General features: G+C 46.1%; 1 protein-coding gene across 1 annotated transcript; it reads left to right on the forward strand.

Moving 5' to 3' along the window:
• The first annotated feature begins 249 nt into the window (after positions 1-249).
• On the forward strand, positions 250-27,980 carry LOC147452552 (citrate synthase 3, peroxisomal-like). The gene is made up of 14 exons (XM_086518196.1): positions 250-590; positions 2,735-2,915; positions 3,026-3,111; positions 3,343-3,447; positions 3,568-3,630; positions 3,711-3,820; positions 3,910-4,029; positions 4,188-4,263; positions 4,344-4,417; positions 4,514-4,574; positions 4,668-4,727; positions 4,823-4,920; positions 5,003-5,126; positions 27,514-27,980. The coding sequence occupies exons 1-14, from the start codon at positions 342-344 to the stop codon at positions 27,646-27,648; spliced, it is 1,542 nt and encodes a 513-aa protein (XP_086374322.1). The 5' UTR covers positions 250-341; the 3' UTR covers positions 27,649-27,980.
• The last annotated feature ends 19 nt before the right edge of the window (positions 27,981-27,999 follow it).

Below are 27,999 nucleotides of genomic sequence, written 5' to 3' on the forward strand. Positions count from 1 at the left end.
ATTTAGCATCTTATATTGATAAGCAATGAGTCTTCTTATGAAAAGCTACAAATATTTTAATCTTTGGAGAAATTTAATTTCACAACCAGGGGTATTTTGGGAATTTTGAAAAATTTGAAGGGAATTTTGGGAATTTATGACAAAATATTAGGGGTATTCTGGGAATTTTTGAAATTTGAGGGGTATTTTGGGAATTTCCACAAATTAGAGGGGTATTTTGGTAATTTTCCCTACTTTTAAATTTAACGGAGACGCTCGATCAGTCTTTGCTTTTTCATACCACAGCGCAGGCAGCATCAGCAGGTCGGGCACGCAGCATTAGCTTGCTCTCCCGGGCACTCATGGCTATCGAAAGCTTAGGAAGAGAAGAGGAAGGAATACAAGGCGTTTCAAAGGCAGCTAGCAGGCTAGCGGTTATGGTGCAACATCTTGCTCTCCCTCCCAAACAGGAAAATAATAAATTGCAGCGCTCAAACACTCTCTCTGTTGACTCCAACAACTCACTTTCTGTCGTTGATAATCGCACTGGCATGAAGTACCTCATTCCTGTCAGCGATGGCAACACTATCATAGCCAATGATTTTAAACAGGTACATACTTCTTAAAAATTGCTTCGCATCACTTTTATCTTTTCAAGCAAGACAAACAGATTTTTATGAAGTCGTTGAATTTGTGGATGTAATGTTGGACTCTTGGATCTTTCTCCTTTGGTAGCGGAATGATCATGGAAAATCACTTGAGCTTCCTTTAAGATTGTTGTACGGTTTAGAACGCCAGAAAGTCTATTGATGGATCACATATAGCATGACTTGGATTGTTTTTTTGATTATGTAACATAGCATGATTAGGTTTTGGGTAGTATCCCTTGTTGAAGTAGATCAACATTTTCAAGTTGTCCCATTCTGACAAAATCTGGACTTCAAATAGAGAGGTCATAGAACTTCATGCAAAAACTGTCTTGAAAGCTTGCCAAGTCCTTGGAGCATGCGGTTTGGTCGCGATTGAACTCCACCACTGCATAGTATTATCCTCGAGAAATCCCGCTGTGCGAGAAATCTTTGATTCTTCTATATAGTTCCCCAAAGCATAGATGTTGTCAAATTGTTGGAGGAACTCCAGGTAACATTAATTCAGGAATTGTTGGAAACTCTGTAGCATCCGGAGATTCTGCTAAGTATGCAGCGAAAGCATGTTGCGAAGCTCGTCAGGAAGAAACTGCAGGTACTCTGTCGAATCCATAAACGCTATGATGCTCTATCTGTTCTTGGTAGGACTCTATACCGTTGTAATGAGATGGCAACACGTGCCAACGAAACGAATAGATGGAACAAGCTTTAAGCACTTCCATAACAACTGCACAGAGAGAGATGCATGACAGCCCCTTTCGGTATTTCTTTATATTGCTTCAACTTGTTACAGATCCAGCGACGCTTTGCACCTTCCATGCGGTAAGATGCTAGAGTGAGCCCTCAAATCATATTGAAAGGCCCTTGGCCTGATAAGTAGTTTACAGTGAAAAGCATGAAACTAAAAGTATCGGATCCAACAACATCTGGTCCAAAAGCTGCCAATGCAAATTTTGTACAACTGCCACATCAGCAACCAGCAACATAATTCGTTGCAGTCCGTACAATGCCACGTGGTAGTAAAATGTGGAAGGTCCGCACAGCCGCGCCACGTGATCAGCTGGATACTCAATTTGCATTTTGAGGGTGTGTGGGTCTTGCTTTACTTCTAGTGACCTGGGCCGTATCGGATGGGGTCCCATAAGTGGGTAGAACTTTAATATTTGCCCCACTTTGCGAGGGTCTGTAAGTTGATGAGAACTTTTGCTTCTTCTATTGCTTCTAGGGTTTAAGCCCCTCGGTCGGGATCTGCAAGATGGCTAGGATGTTTAGTGACTGGACACGTCAACAGTTTGTGAGACACACATACCCAGTCCAATTCCTTTTGCAAGCGAAAGGTGAGAGGAGGTGAGGCCGAGGGTGGGAATGCTGTGGGGGAGGGGGGTCGGGATGGACTGCAGGAGGGGGAAGGGACAACCTGCAGGGAAGGAGCGGGCTGCCTGAGGGCGGGTTGAGGGAAGGGGCAAGCTAAAGGGGAAGGGGGGGGCATCAACGAGCACTGAGTTTTTACTTTCTTGCCAATTAACTTGTGTATGATACTGAAGAGTGCCAAAGAGCTCCTTTTCTAGAGTGATGATACTGACTATTGCCAAAGAGCTCTGATACCAATGTTATGTGCAACAAAAGTGATTTATGGTGATAACTCAGGATGAGTACTCAGTACGTACACAATGTTCCTTTTAATTCATGAGAGAGGTGTGCAAATAACTAGAGAGAAAAAAGAGAGGTATTGTGATTGAAGGTTTTGTGAGTGAGTATCTCCAGTAGAAAGAATTCACTCTTCTGACCATTGATAACCAACCTGTCCCCCCCCCCCCCCCCCCCCCCCCCCCTCCACCCTTTTCTTTCTCCCTCTTTCTATTTTTCTCCTTTGCTAGAGTCTACATGAGTTATTATGTCTATAATTAGAGTCTATTTATATAATATATTATACATTAAGGAGATTGGTTTTCCAGTGCCACGTGTCACAATTTGCTTTATCCGGCTACAGTGAGGACAGTGCGCACGCAGGGGGAGAGAGAAAGGGAGAGAGGCGGCCGAAGGTCGCCGGCCACACTAGTTTATATAAAATTGATGGATCTAATCAAGCTTATATTTTCTGAGTGCAGATAACCGCAGGAGATAAAAGTACAGGTTTAAAATTATATGATCCTGGCTACCTTAATACAGCTCCAGTTCGATCTTCAATTTCTTACATTGATGGAGATAAGGGCATTCTTCGCTATAGAGGATATCCAATTGAGGAGCTTGCAGAGAGGAGCACTTATCCAGAAGTTGCCTACCTTCTGAGTAAGTTTATAAGTAGCTTCAATTCCAGCCAGAACTGCACAGACTGTGTTCTTGTAAGTTTAAGGAGGACACAAAATAGGCATAAAATGGAATCTTGTGATGCTTTACAGTGTATGGAAATTTGCCAAGAAAGGAAGAGCTGTCCCATTGGGAGGCCACCATCCTGCAGCATTCAGCTTTACCGGAGGGTGTACTGGTATGGGTTTAAATGCAAAGCATAGGATGACTTTTAACTATTATCTAAAGTTTCAGTAGGTGTAGTTACTCTCCTGTTATACCATCGTCTCTCTTATTTGTGCATTTCTTGAACTTTTATGATGATATTTTCCCGTCGCACAGTTGCTTTCTGCTGGGGTTTGAAGTTTTAATCATGAACGGTAGTTCTTTTGGAACAAACTGACAATATAAATGACGGTTGTCTTTGCAGTCTGTCATAGCCGCCTTGCCCCATGATGTTCATCCAATGAGTGCACTCATCACGTCAATTAGTGCCTTGGGTTCTTTTCATCCAGACGCAAATCCTGCATTGAGGGTAAGTGTTTATATGAAATTTCTATTCACATTCAAAGTTATGGAAACTGCTAGTTGTTAAAATCTAAGACTCTAGTTGTTTTCAGGTTTGGATTTAATTATTATTGTTTGCTCTATTCAGGGACAGGATCTATACAAGTCGCGAGCAGTTCGGGACAAGCAGATTGTACGCATCTTAGGGAAGGTAGGAGGATAATGCATGTTCCCATTTCTATCAGTTTGTAGTCATTTGTCAGCCCTAACTCCTTCTTTGTATACAATTAGGTGCCAACCTTAGCAGCTGCCATCTATTGTCATTTGAATGGAAGGCATCCTGTGGCTCCATCTAACCACCTTTCATACTCAGAGAATTTTCTATATATGCTTGATTCGATGTGAGTAAAGAACTTGAGCTGCTTCTGGTCAAATTTTGCTTTATGATCTGAAAAATTGATGACACGTTTTTGATACTCAAATAAAATAGGGGCAATATGTCATATCACCCAAATAAGCGCCTTGCCCGTGTCCTGGACATACTCTTTATATTGCACGCTGAACATGAGATGAATTGTTCTACATCAGCTGCGAGACACCTTGCCTCCAGGTATGGACTGAAATTTTTAATCTTGGAGTTTGTATTGAGAGTTCACAGGACCATTCTCTTTGAGGAGCTTTTTCCTTAGAAGCTTCATTGCCTCTTCTTCCACCCTCCACATTCATGGAACAAAGAATCCTTAATTTGAGTTGCTTTGTTTATTGAAGTGGGGTCGATGTCTACACTGCTATTGCTGGAGCGACGGGGGCATTATATGGTCCATTGCATGGAGGTGCCAATGAGGTCTGTGCCATTCCATTGCCCTGCTCTGAGCTTTGGAATGATTTTAATAAACAAAATTTGGGCTCCTTGACATGGTTCAGGCAGTTTTGAAAATGCTAAGCGAAATTGGAAGCATAGACAGAGTTTCCGAATTTCTTGAGGATGTCAAGAACAGGTAGGAGAGCTTGTCATGTATCCAAGGGGAATGCAAAACAAATTAATAGACTGGGATTTTACTTTGAGATATTTGATAGTCCTACTAAATGACCAGGAAAAGGAAAATGTCAGGCTTTGGTCACCGTGTGTACAAGAATTATGATCCGCGAGCAAAGGTCTCTTGTTCGTTTTATCAATATCAGTTTTTATGATTTAAACAAGTCTGTGAAAGTTGTCCGTCACAATTGTGATGAATTGTTGGGCATTAGGTGATAAAAAAGCTTGCAGAGGAAGTTTTTTCAATAGTTGGCCATGACCCATTGATAGAGGTAGGTGGTGCTTCTCAATGCACAATTTCTGGTACATTTCTGTCAATTTCCATAGCTATCTCTATCATCAGATAACTATCAGGACTTTTCTCCAGGTTGCAGTGGCCTTAGAAGCGGCTGCTCTCTCAGATGAATTTTTTATCAAAAGAAAATTGTATCCAAATGTCGACTTCTACTCTGGTCTAATATATAGGTACAGTATTGTTTGCATACGTTCCATATGGTACCCCAGCTTCTTTGCTTATTTAACAGTTTTTGTCTATCTTTTTGAACAGAGCTTTGGGGTTCCCAGCGGAATATTTCACTATTCTGTTTGCTTTACCTCGTATGGCTGGGTACCTGGCACATTGGAAGGAGTCTTTGGATGATCTTGATGCCAAGATCATGCGACCTCAACAAGTAAGTGCAGGCACATAGATGGATTTTTGTATACTAACATCCCCCCCCCCCCCCCCCCCCCCCCCCCCCCACACACACACACACACACACACACACACACACAACAACCCTCCTGGAAAGAAAAATCTCTATAAAAAACGTCTCAAGCACACAGCCTGAGGTAAAAACAAAAGTTACAGAGACCCCACAAGTACAATATCACTCAAATTTGATAATCGGAGATTAATTTTCTCCAGTCACTCACGCTATTAATTAAGCTCTAATTATCAACTTGATTAAAGCAGCAGTCGGATTTGCATTCATGGGGCAATAACAGTAATCACAAGCATGTTGTTGCTTTTATACCAAAACTGGAAAGGTTATGCGAGAGAACGGAGCTGCTTTGCGATTACCAGTTACAGAAGATAAATGAGGCGAGAGGTCTCTAGCACGCCTAAAAATGCACATTTGGAGGTAGGACCAAGGTTCCACTGCGACACATCACCACCCCTCTCACAATGTGAGTCATGTCCTCCAAGTGTCAGGCATGTGTGCACGCATGCATGTATTTGCCTATAGATGACACATGGATTACAGTTGTGGGCTCCATGTTGCTTGGTGCCAAAGGCAGATTTGAGTAGATACCACATGACCAGCACTTTCCCGCTTCTTTAGCCACTGTTTCTCATTTTTTGTATCATTTCTGTTGCTCATCCCGCCCCCTCCCCCCCGCCCCCCAAATCACACAGGCATGGGGCTCGCGAGATCAAAGGCCTGTATCAATGTAGGGCCCCGACATCAATCAATTTTCTCGAGATTACTTTGCTGAGGATCTACGGTGCTGGTTCATCCCACCATAGATCCCATGAGAGCATGCCGGGGGAAGATTTTGTCACGGGGACGGGCACACGTGCCAACAAAAAAGAACAGACTGAACAACGTTAGCACTTCAATTATGAACTGAATTGAAAGAGATGCACGGCACACGAGACGGGGAGTGGCGGAGTTCCACTCCACGAGAGCACTGGCCCCAAACGTTGGCGCCCCTTTCGGTATTTCTTTATATTGCTACAACTCAGTACAATGTTGGTACTCGCACACTGTACCTTCACCATGAAGCGTGCTAGAGACTGAGCCCTCTGCACATATTTATAAAGGCCCTTGGCCTATGAAAAGCAGCTCCATGAAAAGCTTCAATCTCAAAAGCATATAGTTCAAAAAGCGTTGAGCCCAAAAAGCTGCTAGCGCGTTTTGCGGAAATCTGTACAGTTGCCGCGTCAACATGCCAACGCGAATTGCGGGCTTCCGTACAGTTGCCACATCAGCATGTCAACACAAAATCCGGGTGTCCGTACTGGCCTGCCACGTCATCAGCTGCTACACAATAGAGATTGAGTGTATGTCCTGCTTGGTTTTAATGTCTTTAGTCACTTGGGCCCATCGGACGGGGTCCCATAAGTTGGGGCGAACTCCTCTTTAGAAATAGTCCACTTGGCAAGACTTTGCAAGTTGGCAAAAACTTCTTCTAGGGTTTAGGCTCCTTGGTCGAGATCTGCAGATTGGCTCCATTCTTCAGTGACTTGACACCATAGTAACTGGGAATGGCCGTTTTCAGGTCTTCGTTCCCCGTTCCCATTCCAAGATCCCGTTCCGAATCCCCGTTCCGTGTTTCAAACGTGAGTACCTGTAACAGGGAATGGCATTTTGTTCGGCGTTCCCGTTCCGCGTTCCTGTTCCGGTTTCCCGTTCCTGGTAACTATGCTTGACACATCAGCAGTTTGTGACATATTGCGGAGGATTTTGTAATTTGTAATTTGATGTAGGGGTTTTCCCTAATACCTTGTATTATAACTATTTGGTTGTCTTTAAGAGATGCAATGGGTTAAAGGTGTGTGTGTGTGTGTGTGTGTGTGAGAGAGAGAGAGAGAGAGAGAGAGAGAGAGAGAGAGAGAGAGAGAGAGAGAGAGAGAGAAATGAAATGAAATGAAATGTTATATTAACGTCTTCAAAAGGCCAAAATGACCTATGAGACCAATCAGTTACAAAATAGTGAATCTAATACCATGTCTGGGTACAAAAGAACTAGAAAAGAACTAGAAGTGGAACAAAATACTACTACTACTACTACAATCTAAAACTACGTGGGTGTAGCAGCTGATACAATAGGTACCCGGTAAACTGGATGTAACAGTGTGTGAAACAAAGATGGAAGAAATGGTGAGGATCCATCCTCATCTGCACTCTGGAGAGAGAGAGAGAGAGAGAGAGAGAGAGAGAGAGAGAGAGAGATGATGAAATGAAATGTTATACAAAAGGCCAAAATGACCTATGCAACCAAACTGATACAATCTTGATGGATCTAATGCAATGTGTGGGTACAAAATAAATAAAAGCTAAAATGAACATTAGTGTCCATGGATGCCCGACATCGGGCGTTGTCCGAGGATGTATTGCCTCTTCTTCCCGTGCCTCCCAGCATGAAGTGGCGCACCCCTTCCCCGAGAGACACACATATTGGAATCGCTGGCTGTTTTACGCTGTAGATTGATTTCGCTGGCTGCCCATGGGCGTGACTTTTCAGCTTGCGCATAAGTTTCTTTTACGTATATAACCAGAAGCGCAAGCATTATACACAAACCCCCAAATTTATTAAACCCAAAGTGGCCATCCGGACTTGGTTGGCCTACCCCAAAATTTACCCACAAGAATTAAACCCCATGTGAAACCATTAAAAGAGCCACACCGAAAACAAATAAGACCCAGCCAGAGTTTTCAGCCATCAGGCAGGTTGTTCTCGGTATTGCGATTCTTGGAGGTTTTTTTTCTCACGCCCACGCTCCTCCCCTTCGCGCTAGCACTCGCACACGCACTCCCCCACGTGCTCTATGGTCGACGGACGCCACAGGCAGGTTCCTACCTCTCGTACATGAACGAGATTCTCGAAGAGGTTCTGTAGGAACGTGAAGAGATCATTATACTCCAGAGCCGGAACTCGTTTTGAACATAGTTTTCCGCTCCCGGAGTACCTGTCCTAGCACTTGCTCCTACACTTGTTCGTTATTCCCTTTGAGGCATAACCATGCCGAATTCTCAGGACGGAGGTGGTCAATGTGAAGATGCCCTTACTCTTATCAAGGAGCAGATGGCCACACTTTCCACAAGCCTCACATCACTTCACACTCGCTTGGATGATATGCAGATGCAAAATACTTCTCGGAGTCATCCTACGACTTCTCGGACAACTAATGCAGCATCTTCCTCACCTTCTTCCGAAGCTTCAGTGGACGAACCAAACGAACCAGATCAACTGAAGAGGTAGACAATCGCGAACTTCAATTACTTTATAAATTTTTTAATGCTGCACAGAAGAAGAAATTGGACGTTAAACTGCTTGAACCATATAATGGTCGCCGCGACAAGCGCGTGTTGGACCAATGGTTATTCAAAATGGAGGTCTACTTGTCCAACACGGACTTTGTAGAGAGTAAAAAAGTTGCACTTGCTAGTTCTTTGTTCCAGGACACAACATTTCTTTGGTGGCAACGACGGGTTGCTGATGGTAAACACACACCTTCTTGGGATAAATTTCGGTGTGCTATTCGCAAGGAGTTCGAGCCTACCAATGGGGATTTTCATGCCCGGTCCTCTCTTCGCCGCCTGAGCCAAACAGGTTCCTTGGCCGCAACATCACAGAGTTCCAAAGGCTAACTCTGGAGATAGAGGCTCTCAGCCCCTCTGATAAATTTCACAGCTTTATCGACGGACTCGAACCCAACTTGAAGGACGATGTGCACAAATACAACCCTACCACCTTGGATGCTGCGATTGCCTATGTGGAGCGTCTTGGCGCCCTACACGGAATTTTCTTCCTGGTGACAGATCTTCAAATAGCGCTCGCTTTTCACAGCGCGATCGCAGAGACGGCTATAGCCAAAGTCAACAGCATCAATCTCAGTTCAAACAGCAAGCAACAGAGCCTTATTCAGCTTCAAGGTTCTATTCTCAAGATCGACAATCTCAAAGCAGATCTTCTTCAAATATTCCTCCACTTGATCGTGGTAAAGGACATGATTTTTCTCAAGATCGGCATTCCAATAGTCAACAAGCCTCTTTGTCAAATGTATCTTCAACTCCAAAGAAAGAAGGATTATGTACAATTTGCGGTGGTGACTATAGATGGTATCAATGTCCAAAGAGACCATATCCATCTAATTTGAAAAGAAATTCCAACGCGGAAACATCATCGAACTCTGAACAACCAGATTTTGCTAAGGATAAAGAAAAATCTCCGGTCAACACAATTCCTGTCTCAGAGGATACGACTATTCTTATGAAGCATGCTCAGTGTCACCAGGAGGTGTATTTTTCCTGTTGCCTTCCGTAAATAAGTATTAGATATATTTATTTTATTTTTACTTGTTTGTTCCAAAACCCTTGAAAAGGTGCAAGTGGACATTGCATGGCCAGTGTGCAACGGCTGCAGCCAAATGGGTTTCTCACATCGGGGATCTAGGCCGGTCAGACAGGGACTGCTCGGGTCAGTTAGCACTGAATTCTGATGAGTATGGAAGCTCGTGTGCGCCAAACTGGAATTTGGGCCACTCGTCAAGTCACTACAACTTTATAAGTTGAAAGGGGCCAGTAAATTAACCCACATTGTAGATGTTGGTCAAATGGTAGTCTTCAATGATGGTCAGGAGACCGATAGGGACGCCATGGAAGCATCTCCTAAAATTTAGGGAACTGCTATTTTTGACCGGAAAATGTGTTCGCGTCATTAGCTCTGGAATGACAAGGGGAACATTCTATTGCTCTGCTGCCAAGTCAACTGACGCACCAATTGAGATATTTTTAGCAGGGAAAGCCCAAACTCGGAAACTGGGTGACGTGTTAGCCTGTGAGCGATTCTGCCACTCTGGGAGGCAAAAACGAGCTGCATATCAACAAAGGGGACGCCATTTTCAGCCTCAGGTGGATTGTAGCAGGTACAGAAGCTATGGAATGCTTACCTTGCTCTCTATGCACAGTATGGTGACGGGAGTGATGCCCCGCACGCTACATACTGCTCTCTTTCTCCCCTACGTACAGTATGTTATGCCCCACTAGTGGGCTTCTCATTTGACCTATGTACAGTTCTGGGGGTTTATGCGCGTTTGCCAAGGCAAGAGCCTTCTGAACAGGAACCGGATTAGCTAATTGCTAATCCCCCACAGGTACGCACAGTTCCATCACGAAAGATTGCGAGTTTGGAGAGTTTTCTCGCGTGAAAACTCGTCCATTTCACAGGGGAACTGTCCCATTGCGTGCGGGAGCCCCTGGGACACGCGTAGGCGTGTTCGCTCCGCTAAAAACGATCCGAAACAGGGAATTACAACCTGCTGTGTTTTTCTGCAGGTTTAGGGTTTCGCACCTAAACTGCAAGGGAACATCGGGGGAGCCTCGTGAGAGCCTTGGGATGCGTGTACAGGCTTTTGGGCTCCCGGCAGTGAAAAACAGAGAATTACAGCCCGCTGAATTTCTGTGACAGCTCACCAGAAAGCTTCCAGATATCGAGGGAATCCGTCCTAGACAGGTGTTTTTGACCTACAGGGGTTTTTGCGCCGTTATGCTGTCGAAATCCGGTCAAAAACCTGCGTTTTCAGCCCTCGCCAGGTTTGGACAGCTTTGTGAAAGCTTGTGCTAAGTGGTCGGATCGTCTACCTTAATTTGAATAAAGAAATACTGAAAGGGGCGCCAGTCTTTGGGGCCTATAGGGTGTCGGTCTTGTGTGCGCAGTGACATTCTACTCGCTGGACGCAACTGTGTTCTCTTCCCTTCTCAGTGCTGTGTGTAAAGTTAACAGGTAATTGAAATAGTACCGCCCTCTACGTTGTACGGCCCGGTTTTACTCAGTGTGGTTCTTCAATTTCGGAGCCTCTTTCAAAGCAAGTTTTGAGCCTTCTTGGAACTATCAATTGTCGCTCATCAATATTTTGGTGGACAGGGGATGCTCGAATAATGTCGTCAGCACTCAAATAGTTCGACTGTCACAAACTGGTGATGTGGCATGGTGACACAACAGATACACAGTGCACACACTCTCTCTGGCAGGCAGTCCCGGAAAAGGCGGCAGAAATGTTGACTTGGCAGTACGGCAGGTTCCGGATTTTGCGTCGGAAAATCTGCTGACAGTTACTGACGTGGCAATGTACGGAACCCACTTTTTGCGCTGACTGTACGAAAAAAAAGCAGGGTTGAGCTCTACGCAAATTTTTGTCAGCTTTTGGGCTTTGCTTTATTTTAAAAAAACCTATTTTTAAAATTATGGCAGCTTTTGGGGCTCTGCTTTTAGCATCCCTTGTAAACTTATAAATAAGTGGACAGGGCTCCCACTCTGCAGAGCATCTGGTCGCAGAGTCTGAGAGTGAGATCCCTCCCACTTTCTTGTACTTTGAGCACAGATTAATACAAAAAGAAATACCGAAAGAGGCATGCCGATTGCTTTTCAGAGGGCCTGCCAGGCGAGTTGCCACTAGCTCGTCCTGAGGATCATATCATTGATCTGATACCTAGACGCACACCATTGAACCGGCCATCCTACCATGTGAGCCGAGCCCAAAATGAAGAGATTATGAACCAAGTGAAAGAACTCTTGGAAAAGGGTCTTCTCCAGCCGAGTACTTCACCTTACTGCTCTCCGGTGTTGTTGGTTTTGAAGAAAGATGGATCTTGGAGAATGTGCATTGATTATAGAGCTCTCAACAAAATCACAATCAAGAACAGATTTCCGATTCCCAGGATCGATGATATTCTAGACTGACTACAGGGATCCTCTTGTTTCAGCAGGATTGATTTGAAGAGCGGATATCATCAGATCTGAATCGCGTCGGAAGATGTCTACAAGACAGCTTTTCAGACGACCTTTGGTTTATTTGAGTTTTTGGTGGTGCCTTTTGGCCTTACCAATGTTCCAGCGACATTTAACCGAATGATGGACATGATTTTTCGAGAGTACAGACTATTTGTTGGCACTTTCTTTGACGACATTATTGTCTTCTCCAAGGATGAGGCATAACATAGAGAACAACTACTACATGTCTTTCAGGCATTACGAGATCTCAAGTTGGTGATTAATGCAAAGAAAAGTGATTTTTTCCTACCTGAGATACACTTTTTGGGACACATTGTCTTAGCAGCAGGAGTGCAGATGGACCCTGCCAAGATTGAGACTATCCGTGATTGGCCCGATTTGAAGAATGTCCATGAAGTTAGAAGCTTCTTGGGCTTATGTTCTTACTATAGGCGGTTCATTAGAAAGTTTGCAGAGGTTGCTTCCCCTTTGCATATCTTGACACAGAAAGAAGTCTCTTTCTCGTGGGGACCCACAAGGGCGACTGCCTTTCAAACATTGAAAGAAATTGACTACAGGACCAGTTTTGACTTTGCCGTATTTGCAGAAGTCATTTGAAGTATATTGTGATGCTTGTGGTCGTAGTCTGGGTGCGGTCTAAATGCAAGAAGGCCATGTCATTGCCTACGAGAGCCGATTGTTCTCAAGGCCGGAATTGACAGCGCAGATATATGAGAAAGAGCTTTTGGCGGTTATCCATGCTCTTACTCAGTGGTGACATTACCTACTCAGAGCCGATTTTACGGTCTTCACAGATTACCAGACTTTACGCTACTTCTTGTCACAGAAGCAGCTATCGAAAAAGCAGATGTGGTGGGCGAACATCTTGTCACAGTTTCACTTCCAGATTGTCCATGTGCAGGGACAGAAGAACTTGGTGGCAGATGCTTTGTCCCGGAAGCCGTTGGTTCTGGCGATTTCCGCGATACATCATAGAAGCTTCGAGAATATGGTCGATCGGTATGCCACAGATACAGATTTTGCAGCTATTTTCACTCAGATAAGGAATGGGGAGGTAGTAGCGGGATATTCCATTCGGGATGGCTACTCGATGAAGAAAACGATGTTGTGCGTTACACGGCCGTTAAGGGAAAAAGTTATGATCAAATGCCACTGTCCACCTTTTAAGGGTCACCGCGGCATTGCTACCGAGAGATACTTCTTTTGGCCGAGACTCGAGGACGTGGATGATTTTGTACGCAGTTGCTTGGTATGCCAGAAGGTCAAGTTTGACAAGCATAATGCACAAGGATTGTTACAGCCTTTACCCATACCCACCTGCCCGTGGGAAAGTATTGCAGTGGATTTCATTTTTGATCTCCCGAGAACACAGAGTGGGCACGATGGTATCTGGACTGTTATTGACAGATTTAGCAAGCAAGCTCATTTCATTCCAGTGAAGAAGACGGTCAAGCCGGATCACTTAGCAAGACTGTTTGTGGCCCAGATCTTCAGATTGCATGCCTGAGACAATTGTCTCCGACAGAGACTCCAGATTCACGAGTTTGTTTTGGAAGGCTATTTGGGAGAACATTGGCACGCGGTTGCAGTTCTCGTCATCTTTCTTACATCTCGGATCAGAAGACTCAATGGGAAAAGTATTTGCCTTTGGTGGAATTTGCCTACAATAACACGATTCACTCTTCGACGGGGAAGGCGTCATTTGAGATTATTGAAGGTGCTACGAAGGTTCCACCCTTCCGAAGCACGTCAGATAAGATTTTTAAAGCCGACGAGTACACACGGGACTTAGACACGGCTTTTGCAAGGTCGGGGAGGCTTTGCAGAAATCTCAAGAAAGACACAAAAAGGCAGCAGATCGACATCGTCACGATTTGAAATTAAAAGAGAATGATTGGGTGCTCTTACGTTTTGAGAAGGCACGCCTGAGAAAGCAAAAGGGAAACGAGCGGCTTTTTTCAAAGCTTAGCATGAGATACTATGGACCTTCCTAGATTTCCAAAAAGATAAATGATGTCTCCTTTAGACTGAAGCTGCCCGATACTTGGAGGATTCACAATGCTTTTTATGTGAGTCTCCTTTGGTGGCAAGCTCTCAAGATCAAGGCCATGTGCTCCGAACCATGCTCTGACCTGGGTGTACCAAGATCTGTTATATCCAGACGTAGCTATTTGTATGGCTGACTCAAATGCTCGCTGTGTGAGTCTTACAGCCGGAAGCTCTATCACTCTCTGGATAAAGCAGGCCGTCTGAAAGAGTGCCTCCACTACCCATGGGGGGGGAGGAGGGGGCGTTTAGCAAGCTCTACCCTAATGATGTTCTGTGGCATTTTGTGCTTGCCTCGAAAGAAGCGGGAGATCATATATACGTGTGGTCTCTCGATCTATGCCCACTGGCTATCCATCAACCCGGGTGCCCTCACTACTAATGCGTACATCAAGGCTGGGTAACTAGTATCAAATAGCCATCCCTTCGTGCGGGGCTTGTGAAAGTGTGCATAACGACATTTCCGCTCTAACATGGCCAAAGCTGCATATCCACGGGCGAGTTTATCAGTGGCAGCCTGAGCCATAGAGAAGGTGTCACAAAACGGGAGCGTACACGAGCACTCAGAAAATCTGAAAATTATAATTCTTTGAAAACATGAGAGAAGGGAGAAGATCGACACAGTATTGGGGACCAAAAGATGGGCTGGTCCCCCTCCGTTAAGAGTATTCTTTTATTCAGGGAGAATTCTTATACAAGCACGAGAACCCGAGGAAACCCCTCCGTTCTGTTGTCTTAGACCCGAAGGTCGTGCTTTCCCGTAAAGGGCTTGGGCACAAGGCCGTTCCTTCCCGTGAGGGACTTAGGCGCGAAGCCGTACTTTCCCGTAAGGGACTTAGGCGTGAGGCCGTACTTCCCGTGAGACTGGAGATTCCTGCAAAACAAACCACACAAAGCAGCAATTCTCAATGCGTATCAGCACCTTATACCTGTCGCTCCTTGCTCGGAGAATCAACCTCCGTACTCAGTCGTCACGCGAGCACTTGCAAATTCCGTCGCCAGTCTCTGCTCCAGAATCCCAGCGCTTGCACTTCCTGCTGCTTCCGGCTCCTCCAAACTAAAACGCTGGCTACCCTTTTATAGGGTCTGACACCCGGCAAGAATAGGGGTCCAAAAGCAGAGCTTGGCGCTCCTAGAGAGAGGAGAGAGAAAATCGCGGTTTTTAGAGAGAGGAGAGAGAGAGAGAGAGAGATCGCAATTCAGGCCCCCCTGCGTAGGTTTTAGCGCTGGCTTCTTTTTTAAGGGCCTTGCTTGCTTTATTTTATTGATAAAAGCTTGGTCACTTAAAAGTGACCGGCCACTTTAATAAAATAAAGTGTGAACCTGTTCAAACTTTAAAAACTCACTCAGTTAGTGAAAACAATGCTACACGGACACATTCTAGGCGTCCTCGGGTGCAGGACACGACACAGATGCAATGCAGACACAGACTCCTCGCGGGAAAACATCTGTCCTCCCGGGACTGTTCCTGCTTTTCGTAAAAAGCTTCATTGAACCCATCTTTATTCTTGTGCTTGCGTTCTTACGCGTATTTTCTTACTCAGTTCGGATTTCCTCCTTAGCCTACGGGATGCCCCCTTATTGATGCACCCGTCACCCATCATGTGACGCATCAGAGGCACTCGTAACCCGGCCCTTTCCACCGAACTTACGGAAACTCCTTCGCGATGTTTACCGTTACCCATCAAATGACACATCAGAGTTGTCCGTTCCTGATGGCAGTTCCTGTAGCTACAATCTTTTTAACAGTTCTTAGTGCACATAATAAAATATCCTAAAAAAGAGATTTAATCATTAAAAATAAGAAAATAGTCCAATTAGCAACATCCCTCTGGCTTCTAAACAGTTGACCTCAACTGTAGTGCTTGGACATATACCTCCAGTATCTCGGGATAAGGTGCTAATTCCTCCCGCATCATCCACTGAGCATCTAGATTCGAATAGTTCTTAAACTTAACCAAATACTTCTGTGTTATCTTTCCGGATTTGAGAGACCGCTCCTGATGACTTACTATCTGCTCCGGTTGGAGTATTTCTTCTGTTTCCTCAACCTCAAGGAGGTTCCTCAGCACTAGGCTGGCTTGGAGGCGGTCCCACATACGGCCGGAGTAAACTGACATGGAAAGCATTATGGATCTTCCAATTAGGCGGTAGCTCTAATCGGAAAGCGACATCATTCACTCGCTCAGTAATCTTAAACGGCCCATAATAACGGGTAGAAAGTTTTACCACTTTCCCCTTATGAGACGCTTGTTTCTTAAGTCTTGCCTTCTCAAACTTGAGTAAGACTTACTGTCCGACTGTTAAGTCTAGATTCCTTCTGTGCTTGTCTGCAGCTTTCTTATGCTTTTCCTGAGAGCGTAGAATAGCTCTTCTAACTTGCCCGTAGGCTGTGTCCAAGTCCCGGACAAATTCATCCGCTGCAAAGATCTTATTCTTAGTTAAAAGGATGGGTGGAAGCAAAGGCTTACCATAGAGAATCGCAAAAGGTGCTTTCCCCGTCGATGAGTGTATGGTATTGTTATACGCATACTCGACAAGAGGCAAATATTTCTCCCAATCAGATTGCCGGTCTGACACATAAGCTTTTAACATATCCAATACTGTGGAATCGGCTCTCTCACTTTGCCCGTCCGTTTGAGGATGGTAGGCAGATGAAAAATTCAGCTTTGTACCAAGATTATCCATCAAGGCACGCCAAAAATTTCCTGTCATGCGAGGATCTCGATCGCTCACAATAGACTTAGGCATTCCATGATGCTTAAAGATCTGTGCTAGGAAGACCCTAGCCATATGATCTGCTTTGATCGTTTTCTTGACTGGTACAAAGTGTGCTTGCTTGCTAAACCTGTCCACAATGGTCCAAATCGCGTCATTTCTAGTCTGAGTTCTAGGGAGGTCCATGATGAAGTCCATGGCAATACTTTCCCAAGGTTCATTAGGCACAGGCAAAGGTTGTAGCAACCCAGGCGTCTTATGCCGATCATACTTCACTTTTTGGCAAACCAAACATTCCCTGACATACTTATCAATGTCTGCTTTAAGGCTAGGCCAAAAGAAATATCTTTCCATTGCTAAGGTCGTAGGGAGAATACCCCAATGACCCGCATAAGGCGAAGCGTTTGCTTCATCCATGATCTTCTTTCTTAATGGTTCTGCCACACATATGGCCTGATGGTGGTAGAGATAACCGTCTCGAATGGAATAGCGAAACTCATTCTCTCCACGATGTAGCTTTCCCCAGATGGTGGAGAGATGGTGGAGAAGTCTGGATCATTCGGATATAAATCCGGTAGTGCTTCTAATTCTTGGTGATACACCGAAGTGATAGCGTTCACCCTTGGCCGCCTAGACAGTGCGTCTGCGACTACATTCTTACTCCCAGCCGTGTGGAGGATTTGGAAGTGAAACATAGACAAAAAGTTTGCCCACCTCATCTGCTTCTCAGATAGTTTCCTTTGCGTAAGAAAATACCGCAAAGTCTGGTGATCAGTCTTGATCACAAAATCCGCTCCTAGAAGATAGTGCTTCCAGTTGGATAAGGCGTGAATCACAGCCGTGAGTTCCTTTTCGTAGATTGATGCATGCAACTCTGCATCCTTAAGCCGTCTGCTTTCATAAGCCACTGCATGGCCTCCTTGGTTTAACACTGCTCCGATGCAATCGCTTGAAGCATCGCAGTGAACCTCAAATGGTTTCCTTAAGTCAGGCACTATCAAAATAGGTCCATGGCTTAGCAAGTACTTGAGCCGATCAAAAGCTCCTTGTTGTCTCGATCCCCATCTGAAAGGAATCTTCTTCTTTGTCAAGTCATGAAGTGGTCCTGCTACATGAGCAAATCCTCGGACAAACCTTCTATAATATGAACATAATCCCAGAAAGCTACGTACATCATGTACCGTAGTGGGAATAGGCCAATCTTCTACCGCTCGGATCTTGGCAGGATCCATACTCACTTTATTGTGGGATACTATATGGCCGAGATAGTGTATCTTAGAGAGAAAGAACTCGCTCTTCTTTGCATTCACATGCAACTCATGCTTTCGCAATTCTTGAAACACTAAGTCCAAGTGCTTCCGATGTTCCTCTTTTGACTTAGAGAAGATGAGTATGTCGTCAAAGAATACTCCCGTAAAAGCTCGATACGGGCTGAAAATGCGGTCCATCATGCGATTGAACGTCGCAGGAGCATTGGTCAAGCCGAAAGGCATTACCAAGAATTCATATAGTCCAAAGGTTGTGCGGAAAGCAGTCTTATGGACATCCTCAGGGGCGATCCGTATCTGATGATGCCCACTCTTTAAGTCTATGCGACTAAAGACACTTGCACCCTGCAACTTATCAAGTATATCATCAATCCAAGGGATCGGAAAGCGATTCTTGATTGTGATCTTGTTTAAAGACCGATAGTCTATGCACATTCGAAACGTGCCATCTTTCTTCTGCACCAGTAGAACTGGAGAGCAGTAGGGTGAAGCACTTGGCCGTACTAACCCTTTCTCTAGAAGCTCGTTGACTTGCTTCAAAATTTCCTCTTGCTGAGCAAGACTTACCCGATAAGGGGGTTGATTGGGAGGCGAGCTACCCGGTATGAGATCTATGCGGTGATCTCCCGGGCGTACCGGAGGGAGTCATCAGGAAGTGTTTCCGTGAAACAATCCTTGTACTCTTCAATAAATTGAAGACGCTTAATTTCCAGACTAGAGAGAGAGTCCCTACTAGTTTTATCCTTTGCAAAAATCAAGGAAGCAGAAACATACTTCTTCATTTCTTTCTTAATGGAGATATGGCTTACAATCGGGAACTGCCAATCTCCTGCATCAGCTTGAATCTTTATTTTCTTACCCCCATGATCAAAAGTGAGGGTCTTTTCCACATAATCGGGAATAGGTGTCATGTGAAAGTGCCATGGCATACCCAAGATGATATCACATCCCTCGATAGGTGCCATCAAAAATGATTCGCGGTCCTTATACTCGCCAATCCGAAGATTGAGCTGTCCTTGCACGGGAGTTGCATTGGTTGTCAACCCCTCGAATGCCGATCCGGATGTAACCGGTGTGCCAAGCTGAGCCGGTGTGAGGCACAAACGTTCCGCAGTATCCAGGGAGATGAAGTTATCCGTGGATCCTGGATCATGATGGATCCTGGATCATAAAGAATTAGTACTCGCTGGTTGTTCAAAGACCCCCAGCCCTTCAGAAGTTGACGCTTCCCTTTCTCCATTTCTGTGTTTCCTTGAACATCTGGAATGGAGTTCGAGCTTGGTAGTGCGGGTTCCTTCCTTGCTTTCTCTTGCCTCGTAGAGGCTTGCTCTTGCCGTTGCTGCTTTAGCAGGCAGTCCGGTTTCATATGTCCTTTCTCGCCACAGTAGAAGCATCTTCCTTCCTCTCTGAAAGTTTGAAGTTGAGTAGGAGAAAGGTACTTAGTTCGCTTGCCAGTGCCCTCTGGCTTCTTAGAATGATCATCGTCTCTAGATGGAGGACGTTTTCTTCCTTGGCCCCCTTGGTCATCGTAGACCCCTCTTTGTCTTGCATGGGAAGTGCTATGCTCCATCTTTCTGGGCGTCCCAGTTGAGTGCAAATCCTCAGCAATGATTGCTGACTCCATCATCCTCTGAAGAGTATCATGCAGATACACCTTCATACTCTTTCGAAGCTGCGGTTGGAGACCCGCTTCGAACTTTCGTTTCTTTTCCTTGTCGGCAATCTTCATGAAGGGAGTAACCTTCAGAAGAACCGACCAATACTTGTCCACATAGGTCGTTACTCTTTCATGTTCCTTCTGGGCAAGCCAGTCCCATTCCTTCCGTATGTCCTGCTCGAAGTCAGGCGGAAGAAATTGTTCATAAAATTCAGATTTGAAGCTCTCCCAAGTTCTGGCTTGAGAACCTTCCAGAATCTTGGCTAACCACCAATTACTTGCCGTTTCCTTGAGGTGCATCCCCACATGGCGTAATTTGGATTTTTCTGTGAAGTGCCCATTGGTAAAGGCGACTTCAAACTGTCTAATGAAGGACAGTGCTTTGGAGATGTCTCTCCGTCCGTTGTAGGTTTCGAACTTGATGTCCTTGTCGCCCGATTTGAAGACTCTCATGCGATGTTGAGACTTGCGACCATGCTTCTTGAATCGAGGTTTATCTTTAGGTTGATGTAGGGTAGTGGCAGTAGTAGCGGCTTCCTTCTTTTGACGAGATGATCGAGAAGTAGAAGTATAATCAGGAGAGTAAGATGGAGATGAGATAGAGATGTCCTTGCTCTCGTCTAGCAAAGAGAGCGTTTTTTCCTGGCCTTTCCTTGAAGTAGGCCGTTCATTCCGATCCGTAGATCCTTTGTGCACCTCGGAACGTTCTTCTTCTCTTGCCTCCTGTGGTCTCACGCCAACAGTGTTGTCTGGATGCTTGGCTGCATTAGTTCCATTCGTTTTCTTCATTCCGCCCAAAAGCTTTTGGACGTCTGGCAACAGTAAGATTTGTTGCAACTCCACAAGTTGAGCTTGCACTTGTTGAAGCTCCTCTTCAACGCTTCTCCCTTGGCTCGACATGATTCTTCCCGTTCTTCCCGGAATCGTCCTTCTTTGCAGAGAAAGAGAGGAGTCCGGGCTCTGATACCACTGTCACAAAATGGGAGCGTACACGAGCACTTAGAAAATCTGAAAATTATAATTCTTTGAAAACATGAGAGAAGGGAGAAGATCGACACAGTATTGGGGACCAGAAGATGGGTTGGTCCCCCTCCGTTCAGAGTATTCTTTTATTCAGGGAGAATTCTTATACAAGCACGAGAACCCGAGGAAACCCCTCCGTTCTGTTGTCTTAGACCCGAAGGTCGTGCTTTCCCGTAAAGGGCTTGGGCACAAGGCCGTTCCTTCCCGTGAGGGACTTAGGCGCGAAGCCGTACTTTCCCGTAAGGGACTTAGGCGTGAAGCCGTACTTCCCGTGAAGGGCCTTCCCGTGAGACGGGAGATTCCTGCAAAACAAACCACACAAAGCAGCAATTCTCAATGCGTATCAACACCTTATACCTGTCGCTCCTTGCTCGGAGAATCAACCTCCGTACTCAGTCGTCACGCGAGCACTTGCAAATTCCGTCGCCAATCTCTGCTCTAGAATCCCAGCGCTTGCACTTCCTGCTGCTTCCGGCTCCTCCAAACTAAAACGCTGGCTACCCTTTTATACGGTCTGACACCCGGCAAGAATAGGGGTCCAAAAGCAGAGCTTGGCGCTCCTAGAGAGAGGAGAGAGAAAATCGCATTTTTTAGAGAGAGAGAGAGAGAGAGAGAGAGAGAGAGAGAGAGAGAGAGAGAGAGAGAGAGAGAGAGAGATCGCAATTGAGGCCCCCCTACGTAGGTTTTAGCGCTGGCTTCTTTTTTAAGGGCCTTGCTTGCTTTATTTTATTAATAAAAGCTTGGTCACTTAAAAGTGACCGGCCACTTTAATAAAATAAAGTGTGAACCTGTTCAAACTTTAAAAACTCACTCAGTTAGTGAAAACAATGCTACACGGACACATTCCAGGCGTCCCCGGGTGCAGGACACGACACAGATGCAATGCAGACACAGACTCCTCGCGGGAAAACATCTGTCCTCCCATGACTGTTCCTGCTTTTCGTAAAAAGCTTCATTGAACCCATCTTTATTCTTGTGCTTGCGTTCTTACGCGTATTTTCTTACTCAGTTCGGATTTCCTCCTTAGCCTACGGGATGCCCCCTTACTGATGCACCCGTCACCCATCATGTGACGCATCAGAGGCACTCGTAACCCGGCCCTTTCCACCGAACTTACGGAAACTCCTTCGCGATGTTTACCGTCACCCATCAAATGACACATCAGAGTTGTCCGTTCCTGATGGCAGTTCCTGTAGCTACAATCTTTTTAACAGTTCTTAGTGCACATAATAAAATATCCTAAAAAAGAGATTTAATCATTAAAAATAAGAAAATAGTCCAATTAGCAACAGAAGGGGCCCTGTCTGTTAGTGAAGGTGACTCCCAGATAGACATAGGAGGTGACCACCTCAATTGTACCTTCTGCTGCTGTAAATATGGCTGCTCGGGAACTGACGTGGAGGTGTGGAAGATCATGACCTTGGTCTTCCCAATGTTCACTGTCAGTCCTCTGTGTACAAAACACATCCAAGGTGCCCAAATGGCTCTATAGATCCTCTAGTGACTCATCAACATAGAGCATAATGTGGATTGGAGTACGTGCTAGGTCATCTCCTGCCCCTACTGCTCGTAAGATGCAATCGGAGATTTCGTCGATGTAGGATCCAAAGACGGTCGGGGAGAGGGGGCATCCTTGCTGAACACCAGTGGTGCTAGCAATGGACTCATCAGGTTGCTTGGACAACAAACTCTCCCAATCACTCGCTCATAAAGAGCATAGATGGCCCATATCATCTCTAATGGTATCCCCAGACTCTGAAGTCACTGAAAGAGCCTCTCCCATGGGGCTGTGTCAAATGCTTTGCGGAAGTCCACAAAGCAACAATAAAGCATCTTCTTCCGCACCTTTGCCTAGCACAAAACGAAGATGTGGTCGATGGTGGAGAAGGTCTGCCTAAACCCTACTTGGCAGGAGCCTGTAGGCCCTCAATTTCTCCATTTGAACTAAGCTTAGGCGCAAGTACTGGCCCATACAGTTTAGCCATTGTATGGCCAATCATGATAGTCCTGTAATTCCCTGGGTCCAAGGTGTCCCTAAATTTGTGGATTGGCACAATGGTGTGCTGAGCCCACTACTCTGGAAAGCCCTCCCCTATAGCTCGGTTGAATACATGTGCAATTAACGAGGCTATAGTGGCGGTTGCGTAAATGAGGTGCTCACTCTGTAATTCTGTATGATCCGAAGATTGGCGGTGCTGAAGGCTGGATGGCCTTCTTGACCATCTCTGCTATGAAGAAAGAAGAGCTCGTGGGTCGAGGTCAGGGTGGATGTGGAATCGGAGGCTGGTTTGGTACCTCATAGAGTCTCTCTGCATAATCGTGCCATAACTGTGGGTCCTCAGTAGGAGTAGACGGGCGTGGCTCTCAAATTTTGTGCCATGCTGTGGCACTGATGAATAAGCGGTATAGCTCTAGCTCGTGTGCCTCCTCGAAAGCTCACCGTTTTTGGCGTGTGAGTATCTTCATTTGGCGTCTGGCTTCTCGATGAGTGCTCTCCCCAAGGGCCCGTTGCGCACACAACCGGTGGTAAAGGTCTCTGCACTCATCATCATACGTTGCATAGTCCCTGGGGGGGGGAGTGTGGCCTGTGTGGGTGGCGTGCGAGAAAGAGCTAATGAACGATGTCTGAAGGACACATATGATGTGGGAGGTGAGCATGGGTAGTGGTGTAGAGGGGTGGAGGAAAAGGAGTCCCTTCGCGACCTCTGCCAAGTATAAGGGGGCTAGCTCTTGTGTGAAATGGATCGTGGTGTGTGTGAGGCATGTCGTGGATGTGGCGTCTCCAGTGAGGGGGGAGTGCAAGATAGGTGTGGTCGGCTCTAATAGGTATGGGTGGGATAGTGAAAGAACTAAGCAGGTGGATCCCATGATGTAATCCATGGTACTCCCCCCCACCCCCGGCTGGAACTCCATGTGGTATGCATGTCATAGTTACCCGGAACGCGGAACGGGAACGGCAACGGGATCCCCGCGGAACGGGGGAACGGCTAGGGGTCCGGAACGGGAACGTCGCGGAACGGGAGGTGTAAAAAACACCCAAATAGTGCAATTTTTAGCTCCTTGTGTTTAAATACAAGGAGTATTAGAGTGCTTTGACTCTAATACTCACAAAAAACTCGTTTTGAAGACCATTCAACCTTGCTATGACTAGATGATGAGAGAGAGAGAGAGAGAGAGAGAGAGAGGGAGAGATTTGAGAGAGTGGGAGGGAGAGGAAGAGAGCTTGAAGGCTTGAAGCCTTGAGCCTTGAGAGAGTGAGTCTTGAGAGGGAGAGATCTTGAGAGTGAGAGGGAGAGAGCTTGAGCCTTGAGGATTAGCTTGTGAAGAGAAAGGGGGAGGGGGGTGCATTTTATGAGTCCTTGAGGCCTTGCACACTTTCAAAAGAAGCCCAAACATTTACTTCAATTTTTTCAATTTTTGCCAAATTTGTTTGTAGCCGTTGGCCGTTCCAGGGGCATTCCGGAACGGTCCGGGGGTGTTTCGGAACGTTCCGGAACGGCCGTTCCGGTTTGCATTGGCCACCCGGAACGTCAAACATTCCGGGACGTTCCGGAACGTTCGGGAAGGGAACTGCCCCCTGGAACCCCGGAACGGGGGCTAGGGGGCGTTCCCCGGTAACTATGATGCATGTCAACCCTCTCGAAGCGGGCCACTGAGCCATCCCATTATAAATAACGAGACGGAGCTAAGAGCCTAATGTGAGCAAATGATGGCTGTACTCTGTGATGCGGCCCGTGTTTACTGAATCTCTCATGGTAGCCTCCTCCCGTGTGGCGTGTAGTGCCATCGGGTCCTCTGTGTCGTATGTCTCACACTGGGCACAACATGTCTGGCATTGAAGTCTCCCATGAGGAAGACTTTTCCCGATGTAGAGTGCTCCGTAATCTCATTTGACAAGCATGTGTTATGGGGATGGTCTCTCTTCCCCATCCCTTTTCGTCCCTGTATTAGCAAATCTGGAGCCTGAGGGAGGGAAGTAGCAGAGGGCGATGTAGATGATCCTGGCGCGTGATAGCTCAAAGCGTATCCTACTCTGGAGTCCCTGTTTGAAGAGTATAGCCACCCCTCTCGATCCTCATGTAGTGTGCTGGAGAGTACTCCCTCGATGTGAGGACCCCCATTGAAAGCCATGAATCCTCGGTAGACTCCGCTCTGGGCTCTCATTTGTCTCTGTCAAAAGAATGAGGTCCTGTCCTCTCATCACCTCCTCAAGCCTCTCTGTCAGCAATGTGAATCTTCTCATGTGTCTCATAGGCCGCGAGTCCCTATGCAATTAATCGTCTTGCCATCAATGATGACCCTACCATCTCAGTATACCGCCTTCTTCCCTTCTTTGCGAGCTTTTTTGACTCTAGGCATGCATGCATCTTTGGGAGGTTGTCAAGGTAGATAGAAGGACCCTCTAGCCATCTCAAGATGGCCCTCTTTCGGATGACTGAGATTCGAGACTCCTTGGAGGCGAATTGGAGGATGAGGGGTCTTTTGTGTAGGTCTTTGCTGGCTCTCCAAGCTTTGGAGAAGGGTAGCTCCTCTTCTCCCTTGTACCCGAGTTTCATGCATAGGGCTTTCTCGGGTGTGGATCCCTCTGCTTCTTTGATGCCAGTCACTCGTACATTGAGGCGGTAGGGTCGCATCTTCTATTCCTAAATGGTTATATGTGTAATGAGCATCTCATCTTTTTGGGCTTCTGGTCTCGCCTCTTTTTTGATATTCTTCTTGACTACTTCGACCCATCCTTCCTTGGTGGCCTCCAATTTGTTGTCGATGCTTGCCGTGAGAGCTTTGGTGATCTCCTCCTTGAGGGCTTCCTTGGCTTCCGCTTTGATTTCTCCTCCTTCGGGGGTGAGGGATGCGATAGAAGCACGGAGGAGTTCTATTTGCTTCTTCAACTCTTCCTTTACTTTCTTCCATTCCTCTTTCTTCTTCTCTCTCTCCTCCTCGCACTTCTCCGTTGTCGGGGGATATGGGTTCAAAACGTGAGCCGGGACAGCTCCGGGCTGGTGGCTGTGGGGAAAGTGAGAGCCAAGAGTTGCTGCGCCGCACGAAACAGTAGTTATTAGTTACTTGGTAATGCTACTGACGCACAAAAATTAGGACGATGCAGTGCGCTGCGAACGCATTCGTTGCCGCACCTTCCCCTGCTCGCTGCCGCCATGCCATGGCCATGCTCTTTCTTCCCCCCCATTCACACTTAAGCTTCTTTTTAATTGAGTGGGCGGCCATCCCATTTCATGTGGGCGACCATCGCAAGGCCTCAAAGTGCAAGCATTGGTGATAGCATTTGGAGAGAGGCCCTCAATTCCCATCCGCTTTAAAGTGCTTACAGCTTCCTTGCCATAGCCATGTTGGTCATTTTTCGCAAGTAATGCGCTCCAAAAGACGACCCTTTGAATTGAAAGCTCATTAAACATTTTATGTGCTCTCGTAAGGGCACCACATTTGACATGCATCTCGACCATGGCATTTTTCCCTTACAGTTCCGCTTGCCCTTGCCCTATCTGGCATAATATCATGCTCAATAGCTCCTCAAAAACACTTGTTGCACTCTTAAGTGCACATTATTTGGAATACATATCAACTAGGGCACTGCCTGAGATGACATTTTGGGTGATGCTCCTTGATCGATTATTGTCCTATTAAGTGCACCACATTCTAGAACCCTGTCGGAAGCCAAAAACTCCCAGTTGGCACACTCACCGAGGCGACCAAACTGGTACGGAACTGGCCCCCGTGAAATTTAATCTGGCGATATCTTGGTAACCGTAACTCCGATTGCTAATCTGAAAAGGCCAACGTGCTCCACAAAGTGGGCACTTCAAGCCCATGCATTCACTTCATCTCTGATCCTTCAACTGCACTTGCCCAATCTGGTACGGATCTGCAATTGACTCAAACTTCAAACTGTCTTAACTTCTTCACCGTAGCTCCAATCGACGAGCCGTAAAGATAGGCCGGTAGAGTTACTTCAAGCACTCTAGTTCTAGATCATAATCTCCCATCTGTGCTCACTTCAAGCATACTCCTTTTTAGCATCATTAAAGCATCTGTTGGTCCTTTAAAGTCGTATCTGGCATACATTAACCGTAAAAATAGCTTGTTACCAAGCACTGAACACTAATCATTAATCGAGTAAGCTTCAAATAAGCTCGACGTGCATTTTTCTGGTATCTTTCTTAGCATGGGAGCGGAGTTGCACGACACTATCTCCTTCTTCCACACTTCCTTCTCCTTGGTCAATGCTTCTACCTCTTTCTCAAGCTCGGATAGCCGGTTGATGATGACGTTGAGGGTGTCCGTAATGTAGGGCACCGCCTTATCTTCAAGTTTGGCCACCTCCTTCGCGGTGTTCTGCAGCATGTCGGTGTGTGTGTTGTTATTGGGGGGGGGGGGGTAATCTTCAATGTTGTACCCCGAGAGAGAGAGAGAGAGAGAGAGAGAGAGAGAGAGAGAGAGAGAGAGAGTATTTGACTGTGTGAGAAAAGGTATAAGTTTTAAGTGGCTGGGTTAGGTGATTTTGGCGAGCTACAGAAGGCTGAAGTGGCTGGGCGATGGGGCGAGCAGTACAGTGGAAACCAAGGGTCGGGCAGGTCAGACAGCAACCAAAGGGCTGAGACGCGATGGAGCAGCAGACGAACTGTGCAGTGGGGGTATGACGAGCAGGCCGGTGCAGTGGCAACCAAGGGTTGGGCATGTCAGACAGCACCCAAAGGGCTGAGGCGCGATGGAGCAGCAGACGGACTGTGCAGTGGGGTTATGACGAGCCGGGGGGGAGAGAGAGAGAGAGAGAGAGAGAGAGAGAGAGAGAGAGAGAGAGAGAGATCTGACTTCCTGTTTTCTTTTATACAGTGGTACACAGGAGTGTGGCTGCGTCATTACACACCGGAAACAGCACGTGCTGCACCCACAAGCAACGAAGAGAAATTCGGTGAAATATCAATTTCAAATGCCACTAGGAGGAGGAGATCAGGGCTTCTTTCATAAATTTTCTTCATGGTTGCAAAATTGCTGGTACCAAATAATGCATCAAGCAAGGTTGCAAAATTGCTGGTGCCAAATAATGCATCAAGCAAGGTTGCTCCATTTAAATATAGAGATACCTCATTTAAGTGTTTTGCCATATATACCTTCATTGGGGCCAGCTGCTTATCGCATAAAGCCCAGTCTTCTTAGAATAATCTCAATACACGGACATTTCTGATTAAATCATTCTTGTAACTTTGCATATTTAGTATTCACTCACCCCATCATCTTCCACATCTGGGACTTCTTTTATTATATGTTTTCTCTTGTAATTGATTTAAGAGTTTGCCACTTGTCAGTTGTGTGATAAAT

The sequence above is a fragment of the Adiantum capillus-veneris genome, chromosome 8 (genome assembly GCF_014529385.1).
Source record: "Adiantum capillus-veneris isolate H3 chromosome 8, ASM1452938v2, whole genome shotgun sequence".
NCBI classification, from domain to species: Eukaryota; Viridiplantae; Streptophyta; class Polypodiopsida; order Polypodiales; family Pteridaceae; genus Adiantum; species Adiantum capillus-veneris.

Excerpts from the sequence above, each read along its gene's own strand:
- LOC147452552 (XM_086518196.1), top strand. The coding sequence starts at position 342 with ATGGCTATCGAAAGCTTAGGAAGAGAAGAGGAAGGAATACAAGGCGTT. Across the intron at positions 3,112-3,342 it reads CTTTACCGGAGGGTGTACTG|TCTGTCATAGCCGCCTTGCC; the intron begins GTATGGGTTTAA and ends TTGTCTTTGCAG. Across the intron at positions 4,264-4,343 it reads TGCATGGAGGTGCCAATGAG|GCAGTTTTGAAAATGCTAAG; the intron begins GTCTGTGCCATT and ends GACATGGTTCAG.